This window comes from Moschus berezovskii, chromosome 1 (genome assembly GCF_049115385.1).
Source record: "Moschus berezovskii isolate FMDL1 chromosome 1, NW_MosBer_1.0, whole genome shotgun sequence".
Classification (NCBI taxonomy): Eukaryota; Metazoa; Chordata; class Mammalia; order Artiodactyla; family Moschidae; genus Moschus; species Moschus berezovskii.
This window is the reverse complement of record NC_142460.1, coordinates 157,671,105-157,690,988: the sequence shown is the minus strand read 5'-3', so window position 1 is coordinate 157,690,988 and position 19,884 is coordinate 157,671,105. Positions and strand designations below refer to the sequence as shown.

Here is a 19,884-nt window from a genome sequence, read left to right as displayed (position 1 = left end):
GCCAGGAGTGCTTGGGTCAGCTGGTCACACCTCTGAGCTGTGCCCACAGAAGGGCTCTGCCTCCAGTGCTCCTTCTTCTTTTGGGCAGACAGAAGAGGAATCTTGTTGCGGGGAACACTGGTGTATGGGAATCTGGCCATGAAATAATTTGAGCAATGAGGCCAGCAGTTTAGGGGAACATGAGCTGCCTTGCATTGGGAGACTTTAGGGGCCCCAACCCCCTCAAAGAAGTTGAATCTGGACATAAACCCCTCCTACTGGCTCCACCAGCTTGTCCTTAGGCAATCCAGAGCTTGTGGAGCCATTCAGTGGGTAATCCCACTTGTCCCCATGCTGAGTGGGAACTCTGTGACTAGGCCCCTCCACCTGGCTGTCTGGAAGGAGCTAGAAAGGATGCCCTGTTACTCACCCTCTTGGGTTACTTGGTTTAGCTATATATCCCCATTTCCTACCATGAAGACATCAAACAGCTCCAAGGACTGTTCTCCAGGCTGAGATCACTGTGGCAATCCCATGGAGTCTGAAAGAGTAGGCTTTCAGGTGTTCAGAACTTAAACTTGGATATCTCTTTTCCCAGCCCTGTCCCTCACTAGCTGCGTGCCCTCAGGTAAATGACTCCCCCTGAATGCATGTTCATTTCCTCACAGAGAAAATAGGGCTAAAATGGACTCCTGAGAGGGTAACAGGTAATCTGATTGACAACAGTCTGGCCGAGATAAACATTTGTTGGTGGTATAATGTATTATTCAAAAGTGCGTGTCCACAGTAGCTGGTTTTTTATAAAGTGATCATATTGGTATGGTTTATGTGCTTGTTTTTTTGAAACATTGTGGGTTATTTTTTTTTTTGTCGCATTGAATAGAAGTAATAATACACCTTGATTATCTCTAATGACTTCAGGTTATTATATTATCTCGTTCCCCCTCATGCCCTGAATACCATGCATACAATTTGTAACAGTATACACTAATCAAGAATATTCACTTTCTGACCAATTTACAAAGTAAAAAAATGAGAAGAATCAGTTGAACTGAATCTGACATTTTTTAAAGTAGAAGCAAAAACACCTGAAAATTCCTGAGCTCCAAATTATTTCCTATGTTGTTAAAGGTCTTTAACTGTTTATGTTAATGTAAAACCAATGCCTAATTATTATAGGGTATAAACATATAAAGAAACAAAAAGACAAACACAAAAGGCATTCATATTTCTACCTGCCCAGAGGCAACCACCCTTAGCTCCGTGGTATAGATCCTTCCAAGGACTTTTCTATGTATGTGTGTAATTGTTAGTCTTTGTTTTGTTTTGATTCTTGTTTTTCTACAAAAGTAAGATTATACCATACCTGCACTTAGACAGCCTGCTTTTTTGCTCAATATTATAATGGGAGTATATTTCCCTTTCAATAGGTACATTTTTGCAACATCTTAAGGCCTGCATTGTATTCCATTCCTTCCATTATGCTGTGAGTGTGCCATAATAAATTTGTATGTTTAGCACTGGATTGCTTATAATTATTTTTACTATTTCCAAAGAGCAGGCATAATTAATACAAATGAATTGGAAACTGAGAAGTAAAGGGTGCTTACAGATCCTAAAATCTTTACAAAATTATCCCCTGGAATCTATGAAAATTAACAAAACCTGATTGAAGATATTTATTTTGGATCACCTTGTTATTTGTACCATTGTCATTGCACTGAACGAGTTTGTTTAACTAAATTATCTTCTATCAAATTCCTATTGCTCTCTCATGAAGATTAAGGCAGATAACATCTAGAAAGCATCTAGAGGGTCCCTGGCATGAAGTAGGTTCTCCATCACATTGTGGTCCCCTCTCTCCCTTTCTCTTCCCATAGCAGTAGAAGGATGAGGCCCACCATGGGCTTTGGTGGGTGTCTTTTGCAAATAGTGGGTTCAGTGCATTTCCACGTGCCATTGTTTCATCTGCCTGCTGCCACCAGCTGCCACGAAGGCAAGATTGGGCCTGGTATCCTCTCAAAGGAGAAGCTCCAACCGTTCTTTAGCAAACATTTCATAGCCATCTAGTATATGTCAGGCCCTATCCCAGTAGCTGGGGACACAGAGACACAATAAGATGCAGGCCCTGCTTTCTGGGAACTCATTGTCTAGGGGCAGAAGCCAAGTGCCCATAAAGTCTATTATAGTGAGAGGTATAGGGGCACAGAATGAGGACACCTGAGGCACGGGGGCTCCACCCTCAGAGGCTAATTTGTGAATGACTGGCTAGTGACTCATCAGCAATCATACCTGTTCTCATGTGCGTCCCTGCAGGTCATCAATGCCATCGAGCAGGACTACCGGCTGCCTCCTCCCATGGACTGCCCAGCTGCTCTACACCAGCTCATGCTGGACTGTTGGCAGAAGGACCGTAACAGCCGGCCCCGCTTTGCAGAGATTGTCAACACCCTGGACAAGATGATCCGGAACCCGGCAAGTCTCAAGACTGTGGCTACCATCACCGCCGTGTGAGTCCAGTAGAGCAAAGTGGTGCCTAGGGGGTGGGGGTGGGGGTGGGGTCTCATAGTTGGGCAGAGCCCTGAGCAAGGCTGCTAGCCTTCAATCCACTGAGAGCAAGGGAGAGCTGGCTGAGCTTATCCACAGATGGAAGATGCTCCAAGACTCTTCCCTTCCTTTCCCCTCTACCTTTCTGAAATATTCCCTGTCCCCAGCATGGGCTGTAGACAGATGATCAAATACCTGTCTGACTCTCTATGTCCATTGGCCTCAGATGGACTGGGCAGGGGCTCTGTAATAATTAGGCTTATCTTATCTGACTGATATGAGACCCCACTTCTGGGCAATTTGGTTTCTAGAAGACACCTTTCAGTGTATGAGGCAGGGGGAGCTGCAGACTTGGAAACTTGGCCAGCCTGACAGCTATGGGATAGAGAAATTTAGAGCAATAGGATTTGTTACTAGCAAATGCACAGAACTGTCAGCTACTGTCAGCAACTGTCAGCTGTACATCACTCATCTACATCTGCAGTGTTAACTTGTTTTTTAATTCATCCTTTGGACCAAAGTGTATTGGGGGTGCTTATGTGCTAACTGCCATGACCTTGCAGACCATATAGAATGAACATGATAGACATGCCCCCATGGAGCTCAGAATCATTTAGGAGCAGCACACGTTAATCAGATGGTTGCCCAAAGATACTCCAGTTGACACTTCGCTGGCCAGCGTGGCAGGGAAGTGTGTGGTACTTGGAGAGCATGAACCTTGGTCTTGCGTGAGGGAGGTGCCCCTGATGCCTGTTATTTCAGTTGAGAGCTGAAGGGTGAGGATGTATTAGCTGAGTGAAAGTGAGATGGGAGTAGAGGGTCAGGGTTCCAGCCTGTGCAGAGGCCCGAGTGTGGGAAGGACAGGACCGGGGTGTTGGGAGTGCTGCTTGTGAGGAGACCAGGAGGGTACTGAGGCTGGGAAGATAGGCAAGGGCCAGATGCTCAGAGCCTTTAGGCCCTGCTAAGGCCTCTGAGTTTTCATAGCAATGATTACTCACTGAAGTGGGTCAAGTTTGACATGAATCAGGGGTGGGATGGGGGTGCCTGTCATGATCACATCTACCTTTTTTAAAGAGTACAGGCTAGTGTGGACCTGATGTTGAGGGGAGCATGAAGACAGACCTGATAGGAAGACATGGCAGTAACCGTGGTAGAGATAGCATCTTAAATCAGGCTAATTGGGTAGAAAGAAGCAAATGAGTTTGAGAGGTTTTGAAAGTCAAATCTTTCTGACGTGGCAAAGGGTTGGGTGTGGATGCTGCAGGTGAGGGTGATGTGAAGATGGCACCCGGATTTCTGGGGGTGGTACCTGGGGGTCTGCTCTGAGAGCATGCAAGAGAAGGTCAGTAGTGGGCTTCTCTATTCCATTTCTTTCAATCAGTGGAGGACAGGACCAGGAGGAAAGAATGTTACCAATATTGGGGAGGTTGCAGTGAACTTCATATATTTGTAAAAGAACCATATCTTTGGTTGGTGAAGCTCTTAGATTTCAGTTTACAAAAGATTGGGATCCTTCTCTTCCCTTCAGACTCCACGCTGTGTCAGTCTGCCGGTCTGGGCTGACTGGCATGGGACAGAGCCCAGGGACAGGGGGATGGGCCACCTGGCCTTGAGGAGCGGTGCCAGCTCAGAACTGTGTAGAGAAGGAAGGGTCAGCCCCGGTTTCCTCCATAATCCTCATCCCACCAGGGGCGCCAAACCTCCATGAAGTCCACCGTCCGCCCAGAGTGTGGTCTGCCCACGCCCCCCCTGCAGCTGTAGGGTCACTGCTCCCCTATGTCTCGCAGGCCTTCCCAGCCCCTACTCGACCGCTCCATCCCAGACTTCACAGCCTTCACCACCGTGGATGACTGGCTCAGTGCCATCAAGATGGTCCAGTACAGGGACAGCTTCCTCACTGCCGGCTTCACGTCCCTCCAGCTGGTCACCCAGATGACATCAGAGTAAGTGGTGGGCATCATCTCTGTCCTGCCTGAGGGTGGAGGTCAAGGCTCCCTCACTGCTGTCCCTCGTGGTGCAGGTCTGGCCTCATCCTCAGAGCCCCACCTTGGGATAGAACCAGGCCTGGTGGGGAAGAGCCTGGGAAAGACGGAGGGGTGAGGTGGGGAGGCTGAGATTTATTCCAGGTCCCAAATGAAAGTTCCTCCAAGCCACTGCTATATGTCATTTGCCTAATCACTGAGAGCCTCTCCTGTGTTTAAGTTTTTAAACTCAGCCCATCAAAGAGAGCATCCAGATGGAAAGAACACAGCCAGCCAGCACTTTAAACATCAGAGCGGGAAGAGGCAGAGCACTGATTCAGCAGCAGTCGCCCGTACACCCGGAGCCTGTCTTCGTCCTCAGATAGCACTTGTAAATAAGCAGACGTTTCCAGCCCCCACAAATTATTTTCCAACTGCAGCCCCCACAGGAGTGTGGAGGAATACCAAAACTAAAATTATTCAAATAAGATGAGAGCCAGAAAGGGTCTTAAAGACCCATGCAGTCCATCATTTCCCCAAGAATGTTCTGAGCAGCACCCGTTCTGGGAAATGTTAATAGGTTCTCCTTGGAAAAAAGGTCCCATGGTCAAATAAATTTAGGAAATACTGAGTACTTTATCACTCTCCTGGAGATTCACTCCACATATTAGCACTGTAAAGGCCATGAAAAATCCTGAGATAAAGAAGCCCATGGAAAATTATCAAATACCGTGGAACTGTATTTCAGAAGGCAGGGTTCTATGGACCTGAAGTTTGGGAAATCTGTATCTAGTTCTACCCCTTCCATTCAGAGATTCAGAAAGGCGATGGTGTTAGCGCCTGGAGACTGGGCTGTCAGTAGTGCCAAAGCGGGAACTGAAGCCTGCTTTCCTGACTGCCAGCACCGTATGCTCCCCCCTATCCAAATGGGGACACACGGGGCTGCACTCTGCTGCATGTACACTGAGTCTCCTGAGATCCTTTTAACTACTGATGCCTGATTCCTACACCCAGACCTTCTGATTGATTTGGTACATGGTGAGACCTGGGCATCTGATATTAAAACTCCCTAGGGAATTCTAATGTGCATTGACTCTAATCTGCCTCTGGATTACAGTGGGCAAGAGTCAAATTCTGAACACACATGCATACACACACACATCAGCGGGGACCTGACCAGCTGCCCTGCTGCAGCTGGGGTTGGTGGCCTGTGACACATATTTCCCCTGGTCAGTCTGCCAGGTAATGGACAAACACTCACTGATCACCTGTGCTGTTTCAGACACAGTGCTCTGGGTTGGGATTCCATCCTGGGGTGGACCATTACTGAGTCCCTGGGGAGAAGTCGGGGGTCTTCCAACTCTAGCAGTTGGGTGCCAGGGGGACAGTTTATTGACCCTCAGCCTTCTGTCCCAGACTCCTGGTCTGCAATCAATTTTCCTAGAGTCCAGCTTCATGTCTCTCAGGTTTATTCCCTCCAGAAATGATGGAACCTCCATTTTCTCCTGGGAAATGGCTTGGATGTCCTGCTAGCCTTGGATCCACTGAACACCAGAATTCGTTTTTTCACAGTTGAGTTCAGTTCCCGGTGATGCCTTAAAAAGCCCTTGCCATCATGAATTATCATCAGACACCAAAAATAAAAAATAAGCCCTTCCCAGTGGAAAATCAGCTTCCCCATCTTACAGAGCTAAAAAGGATGCCTGGGTTTAGGGGTAGAGTGAGTGTCCATGAAGGCAGGACTGCATCTGATTTCCCACTGTCATGGGATGAGTATGGGGACCTGCGTCACCTGATCCTCCACAAGCCTGAGGAATCATGTGGAGCCATTCCTTCAGTCTGGGAACAGCCACATGATAAAGAGCTAGGGGAAAAATAAAAGGAAAGTGAAACTGAAAATTAAGGGATTTCGCTCAAAGTGAAAAATGTCCACACACTATTGGAGCAATTTCCTTTGCTTCTTGAGTGATAAAAGGCGGAAAAAGAACATGTGTAACTAAATAAAGTAGATTGCAGGACAATTTGTGAATTCAGAATTCAAGCATACCTCTCAGAAACATTTGCTGAAAAGACGTGGACAATTTGACAATCTAGGCCAGCTGCAACCTGAGGGAGGCTGACCACCAGCTGAAAGGAGGGGGTGGGAGGGCCCAGGTGTGGACGGGAAGCCAGCACAAGGGCCTCCTCATGAGTCTCATGTACAGTGCTCAGAGCCATCTGCTCTGCTGGGGCAGGGGGATCTTCAGGGAAAACAGTCAGGACGTTAGAAGAATTCTGAGAGCAGCTGTGCAGGGTAACTGAGAGCCAGGCCGTCCTGAGTTTGAAGCCCAGCTCCACCACTGCTTACCTGCTGTGTGATCTTGACCATGTTATTTAACTTCTTTGATCCCTGCTTGCCTTGTCTATAAATGTGCAAATAATAATAGTACCCACCTCATTGGTTTGTGGTGAGAGGTAAGTGGAATAGTATGTATAAGGCACTTGTCTGTTGTTCACCCGCAGGACACAGGTGAGAAATGATTGCTGGTAAATTATTATCATCGACTCTGAGTGGTTCGGCAGTTTTTATGAACTGCTTCCATGGGTATAAATGAATTAGTATATGGCACGTGGGAAGCACTCAAATAATGTAATATTATTAGCTAAACGAAGATGCATGGTCTCCCCAAAGTCAAATATAAGCCGTGAACTTGTTCATATTAAGACTCACAGCTCAAAGATGAATCCAGTCCAAATCCCTATCCTAAACATCTTCCTTGGATTCCTGCTTGGGCAGATATTTGAAAGTTATTTTGAGATCACCCTTCTTAAAAATTCGTGACATTAAAATTCTAACAGAAGCAGAAAATGGAAACTCAGGGGAAAACATCAGAAAACCAGGCAAGCCCTACATCTTTTCAATCACAATGGGCAATCACTAATTTAGGCAGAAACCTCACAGAATAACCAAAGCCCCATACAGCATGTTCTTGGAGTGTTAAAAAAAAAATAGCAGAGGAAAGTTCTAGTCCGCCTAGGGTCATGGACACAATGAAAGGGCTGCTCCAGAACCTGCAGGTGAAGAAGAATACACGGCACTTTCAGAGTCTTCTAAGCTGGAGGGGGCATTGGAAGCAGGGGCCACTGCATGGAGAAATTGAGATTGAGAAAGGGGATATTGAGTTAGATGTTTGCCAGCCTCAGATAAACTTGGGCACATTGGATTCTAAACACCTTGTCTTGCCTACCCCACTATTATTAGAAACTTGCCTTCTGTGATGAGTTTTGACCAGTGGAAAGCACTAATGTCCCTTCTTTGTGGCTTTTTCCTTCCTAGAGACCTCCTGAGAATAGGGGTCACTTTGGCAGGTCATCAGAAGAAGATCCTGAACAGCATTCTGTCTATGAGGGTCCAGATGAGTCAGTCACCAACAGCAATGGCATGACAACTCTTGTTTTCTGTGGGGAGGAGAGGAAGGAAAAGGACTAGGCTCAAGGGGAACCGGAGGTTGGCCACTGTGGAATGTTCTGGAGAGACTGGCTTCTCACCTGAGAAATGCATTCTCCTAATGAAGAATAAGCTGGACCTATTCCTAATAGGCAACCTTCATTTCTCAGTGACTGATGCACGTTTAAGGTGCCGTGGGGAACCAAATATGTAATGATAAAAATACATAAAGGTGATGTTCAGTGGAAGTGAAGACAAAACAGTAAGCGTCAAAGACCCCAAGAGTGAACTCAGCCCGCACCCTGGGTGGGCTGGAGTTATCTACCGGCAAGAAGAAAGGGAAGGAGGTCGAGGGAAGAAACAGAAGTAATTTCCCATTTTCTTCCTCACCAATGACGTTCTTTTCTTTTCTCCTTTTGTCCTCCTCCCCACGAGCCCTCTCCCTCCCCACACATCCGTCTCCCTTTGCTCATGACTCGTGTAGGGAAGTTTCTTCAAACAAACCCCAGCTCCTGAGACTCCAGATGTTCTGTCAGTTGCCAAAGGACCTTGCTGACCACTGCATGGGGGATCCAACCAATTCAATTAATGTCTTCATATTGAAGAAGAGATGTACCTTCAATTGAAAACCTTGTTTTTCTTTTGTTTGCATTTTCTGCAAAAAGGAAAAAGAAATCACAAATTGGAAAAAAAAAACAAACCTGTTTCCGTGTGCAAAGGCACGCCTATGTATGTCTGTGTTATCAAGTAACTGCTTGTTCGTAACAGATGCAAACAAGAAAGAACTGGAAAGTCTTTGCCCCTGGAAAATCCACAGAGGCTGGAACATGTTGTCGGTCTGGTTTTCTGATTGGCCCCATTGGCCTGTTGGCTCAGTGGGGAGAGAGAGTAGGGAGAAAAATAAAATGAAAAGGGGAAAAAGCTCCGGAGAGCTTGCAAATTCAGACAGGAAACAGGTGAGTGGTTTGAATTGGATGCAGTGTGGGCCATTCAAGAATGATACTGACTGATTCGTTATTCTTGGTGACATCTGAAGAGAAGGAGAAGGAAGGTTTCTGGAGAATGTTCTTCCACATCCCCTGAACCTAATTCAAGATGGTGAGGAAGAGAGTTCCTCTTCCCCTCGTCTGGGGACTGGTTTGAGCTGTGTGGCATCCGAGGAATGTTTCAGATGTGTCTGTGTTTCTCTGCATTCCTTCCTGTACCTCATTGTTCAATTCACTTTTGTAAATTCCACCTAACATTTAAATATTTTTAATTTCTCCTTTTACCTTAATCTCCTTGCTAATTTTATCTGTCTAATTAAAATGAGCAGAAGCATGTCCGGGTTTACATAGAATGGTGTCAGAGTGTGTATTCCCAGACGCCAGGGGGTCCCTCCCCATGGTATGGGAGAATCCTTAATAACTGCCTTTCTTCCCCTAATAAGGGGTGGGGGGCACATCCCAGACCCCACGACAGCCAAGAAGCAGAATAGGTAAGAATCGCTCTCACTGGTGTGACCCCAAAGAAGAGCCAAAGAAACAGGAGGCTCCAAAGCCTCCAACATACAGTATAAGAAGTCACTGGCAAATTAATATAAACAATCAACAGCAACAGACTCTGCCCTGAGCTCAGTTTACACACTGCATTTGAGAATTTCACATCCAAGCGAATTTTGTGAAAGCCACTGAAGACTAATCCAGGTGCTTCCTTGTGGGGTCTGTGAACATGCAGTTGCTGGGGGTTGGGGGCGGTGAGGCAGTGAAAGAAGCTAGTTTTCCCACTTAGGTAATTTCAAACATATTTAAGGTGAGATTAGCCTTTTTACCTATTCTCAGGGAATTTTACCTGGAGAGACACTTACCTTCTTGAAGTTCCTTCAGAGAGGCTCATGCATGGGTCTGGAGGTATGGCTCTGATCCAGGGGGGCCCTATCTGAAATCTCCATCCTTTGCTTCACGGACTGCTGGGAGAAGACGATCCAGACTGTCTCAGCAGACTGGCATATGGCTGCAAAGGGCCCCATCCAGCCATACAGCATGTAGAAGAGAGAACCTCCCTCATGAATAGCTCATCAATTCCATGCATAATTTGTGAATTATCCCCAAAGACCTCAATCCACGCCATGTCTCATGAGCCTAGGCAATTTGGCTAATCTATTCTCAGTTTTCCACAGGAATGAATTCTAACTTGTCCCCACATTTCTCAATCAGCCTCCTGAACTCAACATCCTCACTGTGACTCCACCAAGGCCAGTCCACCTCCACCTCCTGGCTGTGAACAAAGCATGGTCAAGGTGAGGGTCACGGCAAGCCCTTTGGTTAGGTGTGTCCATAAGATCCCACGAAAAAGAGAGAAAAAATCCAGCATACCCAAGGGGAAAACACGAGGGGTCAACAGAGTCAAGGCTCAGGCACCGTCTGCCTAGTTCCCAGTAGGAGGGGTGTGTGGCCAAGCCCGACACAACTATCTACAATGATGCAGAGGGTCTCTGGTGAGTGAGACCCCATGCCCTCCCTCTGAGCATGGGGCAGGTCACTAACCTCTGACCTCAGTCTCCTCAAGTGAATAGTCAGCTGGTGATAACTATTAATACCTTGGAGGAAGCCTAGCTAACACTCTGGGGCAGGCTCTCCATGCCAGGCATATTTCTAAGTGCTTTACCTGTATTAACCTTTAGCAGATGCCTTACTGCCCCCATTTCAGGTGAGGAAACAAGGATGGAGACCTTACCTAGATCACAGAGTGGTGGAGTAAGGCTGTGGCTCAGGCTCTGACTCCACACTCTCACCTGCCATCCCAGCAGGACTTACACCTGAGCCTGCACCAGCATCACCTGTAGGGTGTAGTCAATAACATACACATTCTGGACCCACCTCCAAGTTTTCTGATTCAGCAGATCTCAGGAGGGGAGCCCGAGAATGTGCACTTCTCATAAGTTGCCAGGTCATGCTGATGCCGTTGGTTTGGGGACCACACTATGAGAACCACTGCAATAACCTGACTTCCTAACAATTAGTGACAGTAGATGTAAAGCCCTTGACTCGGGGGTTGATAGACATCAAGGTTCTTGAGTTAGTCAGAAAGAGGGGAATGAAGCCTCTCACTCTTGGGCATGAGGGATGGGAAAGGCTGGTCTCCTGCATGAGTCATCTATGCCCACTGGCATTAGGTGACTCTATTCACACTGTTGAAAGCGTCCCTGGGGAGAAGACTGGTGACAGCAAGACCCCAGACTTATGAATTTCAGCTAGGCTGCCTCCCCCTATGGAGGAGAATTAATTCTAATTCAGATCCTTCGTTAAAAACACACTTTTCACAGTAGTCAGTGGCCTGTGACCCTAAGAACCAGCTTAAAGAAATGAAATCTACAGCCGTGCTGTTCAGCCCAGGGTGTAGCTCCCAGGGGAGCCACCTGAATCACCACGAGTCATAGGGGTGGTGGTGACATGGGAGGCAGGTGGGAGATGCTCAATCCGTGTTCCTGGATCAGGAGTTATTGGAATGGAAGTGATTTGTGGGAAAGCCTTGAAGATTGTGACTCACCTACCTGTGTCCTCTGCTAGCCCTTCTCCAATACTCAAAGACAGGAATGAAGGATCGAATAGATAAATCTACAGACTTGTATTTATTGCATCATCTGAAAAATCACCAAAGTCCTTAGATGTTGAACTGGCACGTACTACTGAGATCTTCTACCTCCCTGTACCCACCCCCACCAAGTTAATTGTAGAACCAGTTCACTGGGCTCACGCCAAGGACCCCTAGTAGTAGTAATAGTAGTAGTTGCTCAGTTGTGTCTGACTCTTTGTAACCCTGTGGACTGTAGCCTGCGAGGCTCCTCTGTCCATGGATTTCTCCAGGCAAGAATGGTTTGCCATGCCATTCTCTTCTCCAGGGATCTCCCTGACTCAGGGATCAAACCCAGGTCTCCAGCATTGCAGGCAGATTCTTTACTGTCTGAGCCATCAGGGAAGTGCACTAAGGACCCTTAGGATAATTTGAATCCAATGAGGATTAGAACTTACCTTTGATCATCCATTTGTGAAGAGAATAGAAACCAATGAGGACCGAGGACTAGGACTCCAGGGATATCAAGGGGCATGGGCAGAGCAGGAAGAGGAGACAGGCTGGAGGGTGAGAATCTATAAAGGATCAGTTAACAAAGATGCTAACGCTGTGTTTCATTCCTGAGGCCTTTATGGGCTGGCCTGGGAACTTCATTTCTGAAATAATAATGGCTCAGGCACCAACTAACTGCTGCTGCTGCTGCTGAGTCACTTCAGTCGTGTCCGACTCTGTGTGACCCCATAGACGGCAGCCCACCAGGCTCCCCCATCCCTGGGATTCTCCAGGCAAGAACACTGGAGTGGGTTGCCATTTCCTTCTCCAATGTGTGAAAGTGAAAAGTGAAAGTGAAGTCACTCAGTCGTGTCTGACCCTTAGTGATCCCATGGACTACAGCCTAACAGGCTCCTCCATCCATGGGATTTTCTAGGCAATAGTGCTGGAGTGGCTTGCCATTGCCTTCTCCAACTGACTAAGTATGATTAATTCCTACTGTGAAAGTGAATGAAGGGAGAAGCATAGCGTGATGGGGTACCAGTAGTAGACAGGTATCATCCAGGGTTCGCTGCCACCAAGAAGGCTCAAAGAAGATCCCTGTCAGAGTGAGCCCTATGTTCATTGCCACACCTTGCAGTTCATAAAGAAGTCACAGGGTCATTTTCAAAAGGAGCCAGACATTTTGTATTGTCCAAAATACCAACAGGGCTAGGAGATGCTGGTGGTACGGGGGAGTCACTGAGGTCACAGAAAGGTTACCAAAGGAAGGAAATCATTCAAGTTGATAGAGATCACATGTTGAATTATTCAGCACCAAGAGTCTCTTGAGATCAGCAGTTTCATATAGAGAACAGAACAGGAGCACAGAGGTCTAAGAACACACTCTCAGCTCTTCTCAGAGAGCATCAGGCCTGCAAGCTGGGGGTGGGTGGGGGCAACGCATTCTGCAGACCTCAGGGTGGGTGGGCTGTACAACCCATGGGCAGCAGAGATAGACCTGTATCACTCACCTGAGAGAAAAGAAGCTGCTTCCTTTCCTTTCCCACCACATTTGCATCCCTCTTGGGTTGACTGTGTTATCACAAGCCCTGATGGGCCCCGTGTTGCTGGGAGTCATGGCTGGCACACAAATGTCCCCAGATAGAGCCTTCCAGTGATCCCCAAAGTGAGAGTGGACACAGAAGCACATCCTATTCATCTCTGTGGCCAGCACACTGCCTGCCACAGGAAGGTGCTCCACACATAGTGGGTGACTTCAATCAGTTTGAGCTGAGAAAGTCTAGTATGTCCTACATCACCTATAGAGGCCCATGACCTTAAACAACATGCTTTTAAAGAAATAAATTGCCAGGTATTCAGTTGAAATCTTTCTAACTTACTCTTAACTGCAATCAATTGTAGGCTATTCTAATTTTAGTTGTGTGAAGTTTAACACACCCCCTTTCAACCCTGCATCTTTGATACGATGTCATGAACTTCCCCAGAGTACCAATCTGGGAGAACAGCCTCCCACCGAGTGTCAGTCACGGTACGAAGTTCCTCAGATGCAGAGATGAAAGTGACATCGTCCCTGGGACAGTAAAGACAAACCGGAAGGGCAATGGAACACAGTGAATGGTCATCCTCCTGAAAGCAGAACCAGGTCCCTGTCCCTTCAGGACAATGTCAAATTTGGCAGAAAGGATGGGCAGGACTTCCCTGAGCAAGAAAACTTTACTTGCATCTTTGTCACTCCTTGTACCCCATGGATTTCTTCTGAGAGTTGTTTTACCTTTCTAAAGCCACTACAAGGTTTCCTGTAGCCACACATTCAACAGAAGAAGCTAAAATCAGAAAACAAAATGATGGGCAAATAAGCCACTTCTACGCTGCTGAGATGCTGAGCCCATGCTATGCTGTTTTCCTAAAAGAGAGTGGTTCTGTTCATTCCAATGAGACTTCAGTTTCCTTTTCTGATCTTTAAATTCATATTGGCAACAACAGTATGAATTAATGTAGCTCTGGAAATGGTTTTCTGACTCAGATTACGATGCCAATTCCCAGCTACCATCTTGGTAGCTGAACTCAATTTTGTAAATAACTTTAGTGGGGAAATAAACAAACATGGCTCTGGGAGCCCAGAGAAAGGCACTGCCATTATCCCAGAGGGTCAAAAAAGGCATTGGTAGGGGGGTTCACCGAGGACGGAACGGACCTATCAAATTGGGAAGGGGGAGATGTCAGTGATGAAACTCACTTTGCAAGAGGAGGTGGCAGCACAGATGAAAGTTTGAAAGCCATAGGGTAGGTGGCATGTTTGTGGGATCACCGGCTGTTCACCAAAGCTGGAGAATAAGATTTTGGATGTGGATACCTGGACAGGTAAGCAGGGGCTAGCTCACGAAGAGTCTTCTGTGGCATAAGGAGTCTGGGTACTACTCTAAGTGTGAATGGTGGAAAGTGTACTGAAGCAAAGGAATTATATTTTCTATAAATCACTCTGGCCACAAAATGGAAATGTAGTGGAGGAACTAGATTCAATTCTGGGAGTCTGGTTAGGAGGCTGGTGCAATAATGCAGGCAGGAGCTGATGGCGGTCTGGGTGGGGGTATGAAGTACAATTGGGGATGAAGAAAAGTGGACCAATTCAAGGAATATGAAGGAGGTAAGATGAGCAGAAGGTAGAGGTGGATTGGCTGTCAGGGATGGTGGTGGGAGGAGTTGAGGAGGACACCCCAAATGTGTGGCTTGGGCAACTGAGTGGGTTTTGATACCATTCACAGAAATAAAAGATACGAAAGGAGGAAGATATGAGAGAGGGGGTAACAGTTGAATTTGAGTTGCTGATGGGCCATTGGACACAGGGTTCATAATTCAGCAAGGAGATTTGGGTAGATTATATAGATTTGGGGGCCATCCTTTTCCGAGATGACCAGTAAAACCATGGGAGTGGAAGAGTCTCCTGCATGAGAGCGGGAAGGTGCGGAGAGAAGTGGATGCTCAGAACACAGCCATATTTAAAAGCTGCCCTGGCAAATGGAGGCCCGCAGAGGGGTCAGGATGAAACCACTGCAGGGAACGAGGAAAAGCCAGAGTGTGCCGTGTCTGTGGAGCCAAAGGACAGCCTTTCAGGGAGAGAATAGCATCCAGGGCCCAGTGCTGCCAAGAAGGGCTGAGAGAAGGCAAGGATTGAAAACTGGCTGTGGGTTTAGCTGCAGGAGGCCACGGGTGCTCTTGGCAGGGCAGTTTCAGCAGAGGCAGTGACAGAAGACACTGGCTGAACGGAAGACAGAGAGGTCATCGCAATCTTTCAAAAAACTCGACTGTGAAGGGAAGAAGAAAAAGAAGTAGCTGGATGAGCTCCCTTTGCTTGTTATTTTTTAGTGGGAAAAACTCGAGTGTGTTTAAAGGCTGATGAAAAGGAATCCATGAGGAGAGAAGACAGGGAGATTCACGGAGAGGGTCAGGCCCCCAGCAGGCAGGGAGTGCTGCTGGATGGGTGTTGTGGCTGAAAATGCAGCTGCTCTAATTCAGTTTGGAGGGTGAGTGAAATGAGGAATGACAGGAGTTCTAGCAGAACTCAAGCTCCCCTTCTCATCTCCTCCCAATCTAGTCACATGGTTCCCGTAGCCTCTTATGTGACCACCAGACTCACGATTGAACCCATGGTGCTAGAGACAAGGCCTAGACCCTCAAACACTCAAAGGCACGTCTGGCTCAGTCTCTGTGGGGTCACTGCTCCTTTCCCTTCGTCCTGGTGTACACAGGGTTCTGTGTGAGCCCTCCAACTGTCTCTGGCGAGCATGAGGTTTTATTTTAAATGTGACTGCTCCCCTCCTGCCATCTTGTTGCACTTTCTCCTTTGCCCTTGGTCATGGGATGTCTTTTATTGGTGGGTTCCAACATTCTCCTGTTGTTCAGCAGCTAGTTGCAATTTTGGTGTTTCTGCAGGAAAAGACGAGTGCATGTCCTTCTACTCCGCCAACTTGAAACAATTGGAGAGACAAGGCAGACACTTGTGATGAAATGGATGAGTGGTCAGTGAGAGGAGCTGGTGAGGAACTCACGCGGAACATTCCAGGACCCTCTCACACTCGGAACCACTGGCCCCCCACCACTAAAGGGATGAAGTCCAAATTCCTGACCATGAAGGGAAGGCCCGTGCCCATCTCTCCAGCTAAACTTCTCACCATCTGTCTGCTCCCCACTGTGCCCTTTCCACCTCTGTCTCTGCCCTCAAGGCTGTCCCTGTATTAGGATCCCTTCTGCCCCTGCAGGCTGTGAGCCCACCAGGCCCCACCTCAGACAGGAGTTCTAGCAGAACTCCAGCTCACCTTCCCCGCTCTTCTCAATCTCTTCACATGGCTGGTGGGGTTTGGCTTTCCAGCTGGGCTTCCAGTGTGACCACAGACATCTCCAGGATCTCTGAGCACAGCCAGGAGATTGTCAGAGGCAGATAAGCAGATTAGGGCTCCCGTATCATGTTTCAGTCTGTGTAAAAGCAGAGAGTATCCTTCATTTAGAATTTAAAGTGAATCTTTCTATCAGCTAATTAGAGGAGGTATTCCTAGGGTGAAGCTGGAATTATGGCCACTTGAGAAGTTCTTAAAAATAATAATCACAAATTAAATTATATAATTGGTAATAGCAATTACTACTATTGCTACTTTTTTTGAGCACTTACTATGAACCATGCACACCAAGTATTTATTCAACTGGTATTATCATATGTCTTTTGAAAATGAATTAAGTAGTGAGGGTCAAGTTCAAGCAACTTGCTCTAGATGACACTGAAGAGCCAGGATTTCAACACAGGTAGTTTGTCTGAAGGTTGTTCTCTGACTCACAAGCACACTGCCATCCTTTGTGAGGAGTCCTCCCAGAATTCCTTACTGGATGCCCCAATCCTGTCACTCAGCGTGGGTGACTTATTTACACATGGAGGCCTGTAAAATGGGGATCATATTCTCCACCTCACGAGGTTTCTGTGAGGAGGAAATGAGGGCCCCCCATTATTCACACAGTCTAATTTCTGGTTTTTAGTGAGGGCTCCATAAATGTTGCCTTGTATCTGTTTTGCTTCTAGAGATTTGGGAACATGATCTAAAAATAGAAATCAAATCAGTGCCTGAGGTTTGCTGTAAAAAGCCTTCTTACCTCTGATAAGGTCAATCCTTAACCTCTGTGGATGTGGGGTTTGTGTGAACTTCACAGTTGCTTGTATCTGTCATCTTAATCATTTCTGCCCTTCACCTCGCATGTTTGCTGAGGTTGAAACTGAACTTTGCCTTGCTCCTGAGTGGGTTCCTAGGCTGCCTGTCATCCTGGTCCAAGGCTTGGACTCTGGTAATGCCTTCAATATGTTGCCTAGGCACATTGCCTGCTCTCGTCCTTCATGGTGCAAAACCAAATCTCTTCATTGGATGAAAACCCAGTTTCTAGGCTGATTGGTCCATATGAGGGGCTTTCTTCAGCTAGTAACTGTTCAGAGATTTTCTTGTGACTGAAATGCAGTCTAGCGGGTCAACCTGCTGGGTTTCCATGAATACATCAATTGGCAAGAACTTACATGTCTAAATTGTTTAAACTCATAATAGTCAGACATTTATTTTAATGCATACTAGAGAAAAAATATGCGGTGCATAAAATACATACTATATTATTTCACAGATACTATCAAATTTCCTTTTAAAATAAATTTATTTAAGTAAAACTGTGCCTTGGTTTTAAGAAGAAAGAGTAACCAAATGACAATGTAATTAATATGTGGATATAGCAAAGTGCTTAGGCTTCCCAGGTGGCGCTAGTGGTAAAGAACTTGCCTGCAGTTAGACAAAACGGACAAGGGTTACTTCGATCCCTGGGTTGGGAAAATCAGTTGGAGGAGGGCATGGCAACCCACTCCAGTACTCTTGCCTGGAGATTCCCATGGACAGAGGAGCTTGGCAGTCTACAGTCCATAGTGTTGCAAAGAGTCAGACATGACTGAAGTGACTTAGCAAGCAAGCACACATGACAAAGTGCTTAAAGGAGGGACTTGGAAAATGGGAGTTTGGAAACCTATGAATCTTCCTCATATTTTTTTCTCATTTTCCAACCCCCTGCTCTGATCTCCCATGACCCTTTCCCTGATACCCATGGCCTTGCTGTCTGTCCTGGGATTCCAAGTCAGAACAATGCTCTGGCCCACCTCCTATCACCTGGCTGCTTCCTGGCCAAGCTTTGAGTCTCAGCTCCACTTGAAGCCATCCCAGAGGCTTCCCACCTGGTCAGCTGCTTCTCTTCTGGGGCCCCTCAGTTCCTTGTGCTTCTCACCATCATAATGCTCACTCTCTGTATTATAATGGTCCGTTGACGCATCTGTATCCCACATTCCCAGACTGGGAGCTTTGCCAAACTGGGAAGCATGTCTTATTCATGGCTGAACCTGCAGGCCTGGGGCAGAGGCCTCACACAGTAAATCTGTTGAATAAATGAACTAATAATTGAATCCATGCACCTCTGACATCAGTTGCTTCCAACCGAGAAAACCAAAAGACCAACAATACTCATTGATTACACTGATTCTTCTTGAAGTGACTTCACCACAGGTGCTAGGTTGGGCCACGTTTACTACAACTCTTTTTAGAACTGTGTTTACACTGCCCTGCTCACATGCTTTTATTTGTACTTTCTCTGAAGGAAAACGCAGCAGCTGAGCAGGGCACCTGGTGACGGGTCCCCCTGCAGAACAGAGCAGATGGCACCCAGCCTTGCATCCACTTTGCCCAGTTGGGGAAGGGCCCCTCTGCCTCATTGGTGACCTCCAGCCTCACTCACAATCTAACGTTTTCCAAATGCAAACTGCCGACTGTGACTTTGAAAGATATTCTCTCTGACATTCAATTTAACAATTAACAATTTTTTTATTGTTTTTTTTCCCACCATGGGGCTCAGCTCCTGCTGGGATGTTTCACAGAAAGGGCAGTTTGCCAAGCATTAACTTGTCTGGCCCAGGGGGCATAACTGTACAGCTGATTTCATCTGAGTGAACATCATTCCTTTGGTCTTATTTGCAAACTGTCATATGGTGCTGAGATTTAGTTAACTGTTTGTGGTTCTGAGTCCTGTGGATAACCAGAGGGCAGGACTATTCAGCATCTCTTCTAGAATCTACTGTAGTAGATGTAATCCAGGAGATAGTAGCATTTTTCTGCAAAAGGCTTGAGAAAAAAATATTTTAGACTTGTGAGCCATATGGTATCTGCTACAACTATTCAACTCTGCCATTGTAGCATGAAAGTCCTCCTAAATTATATTTAGATGAGTGTGTATGACTGTGTTCCAATAAAATTTTATTTACAAAAACAGGTGGAGGGCTACATAAGGTACACAGGTACTAGTTTGCTGAGCCTGGTCTAACTAGTGGTTAATAACTCTCGCTCTGGAGTCAGGCCAACCTGGATGCAACCTACCTCAGGTGGATGGAAAGGCAGTGACTGGAGTCAGGGAGGCTATGGTAAAGTTCAGGAATCCAAAATACTTACAAAAGCCTCCCCAACTACATCCTGATCCTGGGACTCTCATCAGTGGTCTCTTACAGTCATCCTGGAAAGCCCATTTCAGGAGATTCTTACTGGACTCTCACCCTGCTTATTAGCACCCATCATATAGAAAGGTGGAAACAAAGCACATTTCTCAGAACATTGCTGTGAATGGTGAAAAGTAGATGCTCATGGTCAGTGTTAAAATGATCCTGGTCTTGGACTAAAGCATCAGGAAAGGGAAGAGTCATCCTAGGGAATCTGTCTCCTTAGGGATTAAGGAAAAGAATGAGGCCTTCTCCAGGCAACCAATAGAGGGACGGGAAAGCAGAGACATCCAAGCAGGTGACTCGAGAGTGGTGCAGTTAAGACTCAAAAAGGGTCTCGAAGAGGTTAAACCAAAGTTATTTATGTATTCATG

At 46.7% G+C, this 19,884-nt stretch overlaps 1 protein-coding gene across 1 annotated transcript in view; it reads left to right on the top strand.

Annotated features, from left to right (window-relative positions):
* EPHB1 (EPH receptor B1) overlaps positions 1–9,208 on the top strand; it is a 471,805-nt gene extending 462,597 nt beyond the window's left edge. The window contains exons 14-16 of the mRNA XM_055413290.2: positions 2,296–2,489; positions 4,314–4,469; positions 7,804–9,208. Coding sequence (XP_055269265.1) covers positions 2,296–2,489; positions 4,314–4,469; positions 7,804–7,912 — 459 coding nt within the window. The 3' untranslated portion in view covers positions 7,913–9,208. The remainder of the gene's footprint in view (positions 1–2,295; positions 2,490–4,313; positions 4,470–7,803) is intronic.
* Positions 9,209–19,884: the final 10,676 nt, after the last annotated feature.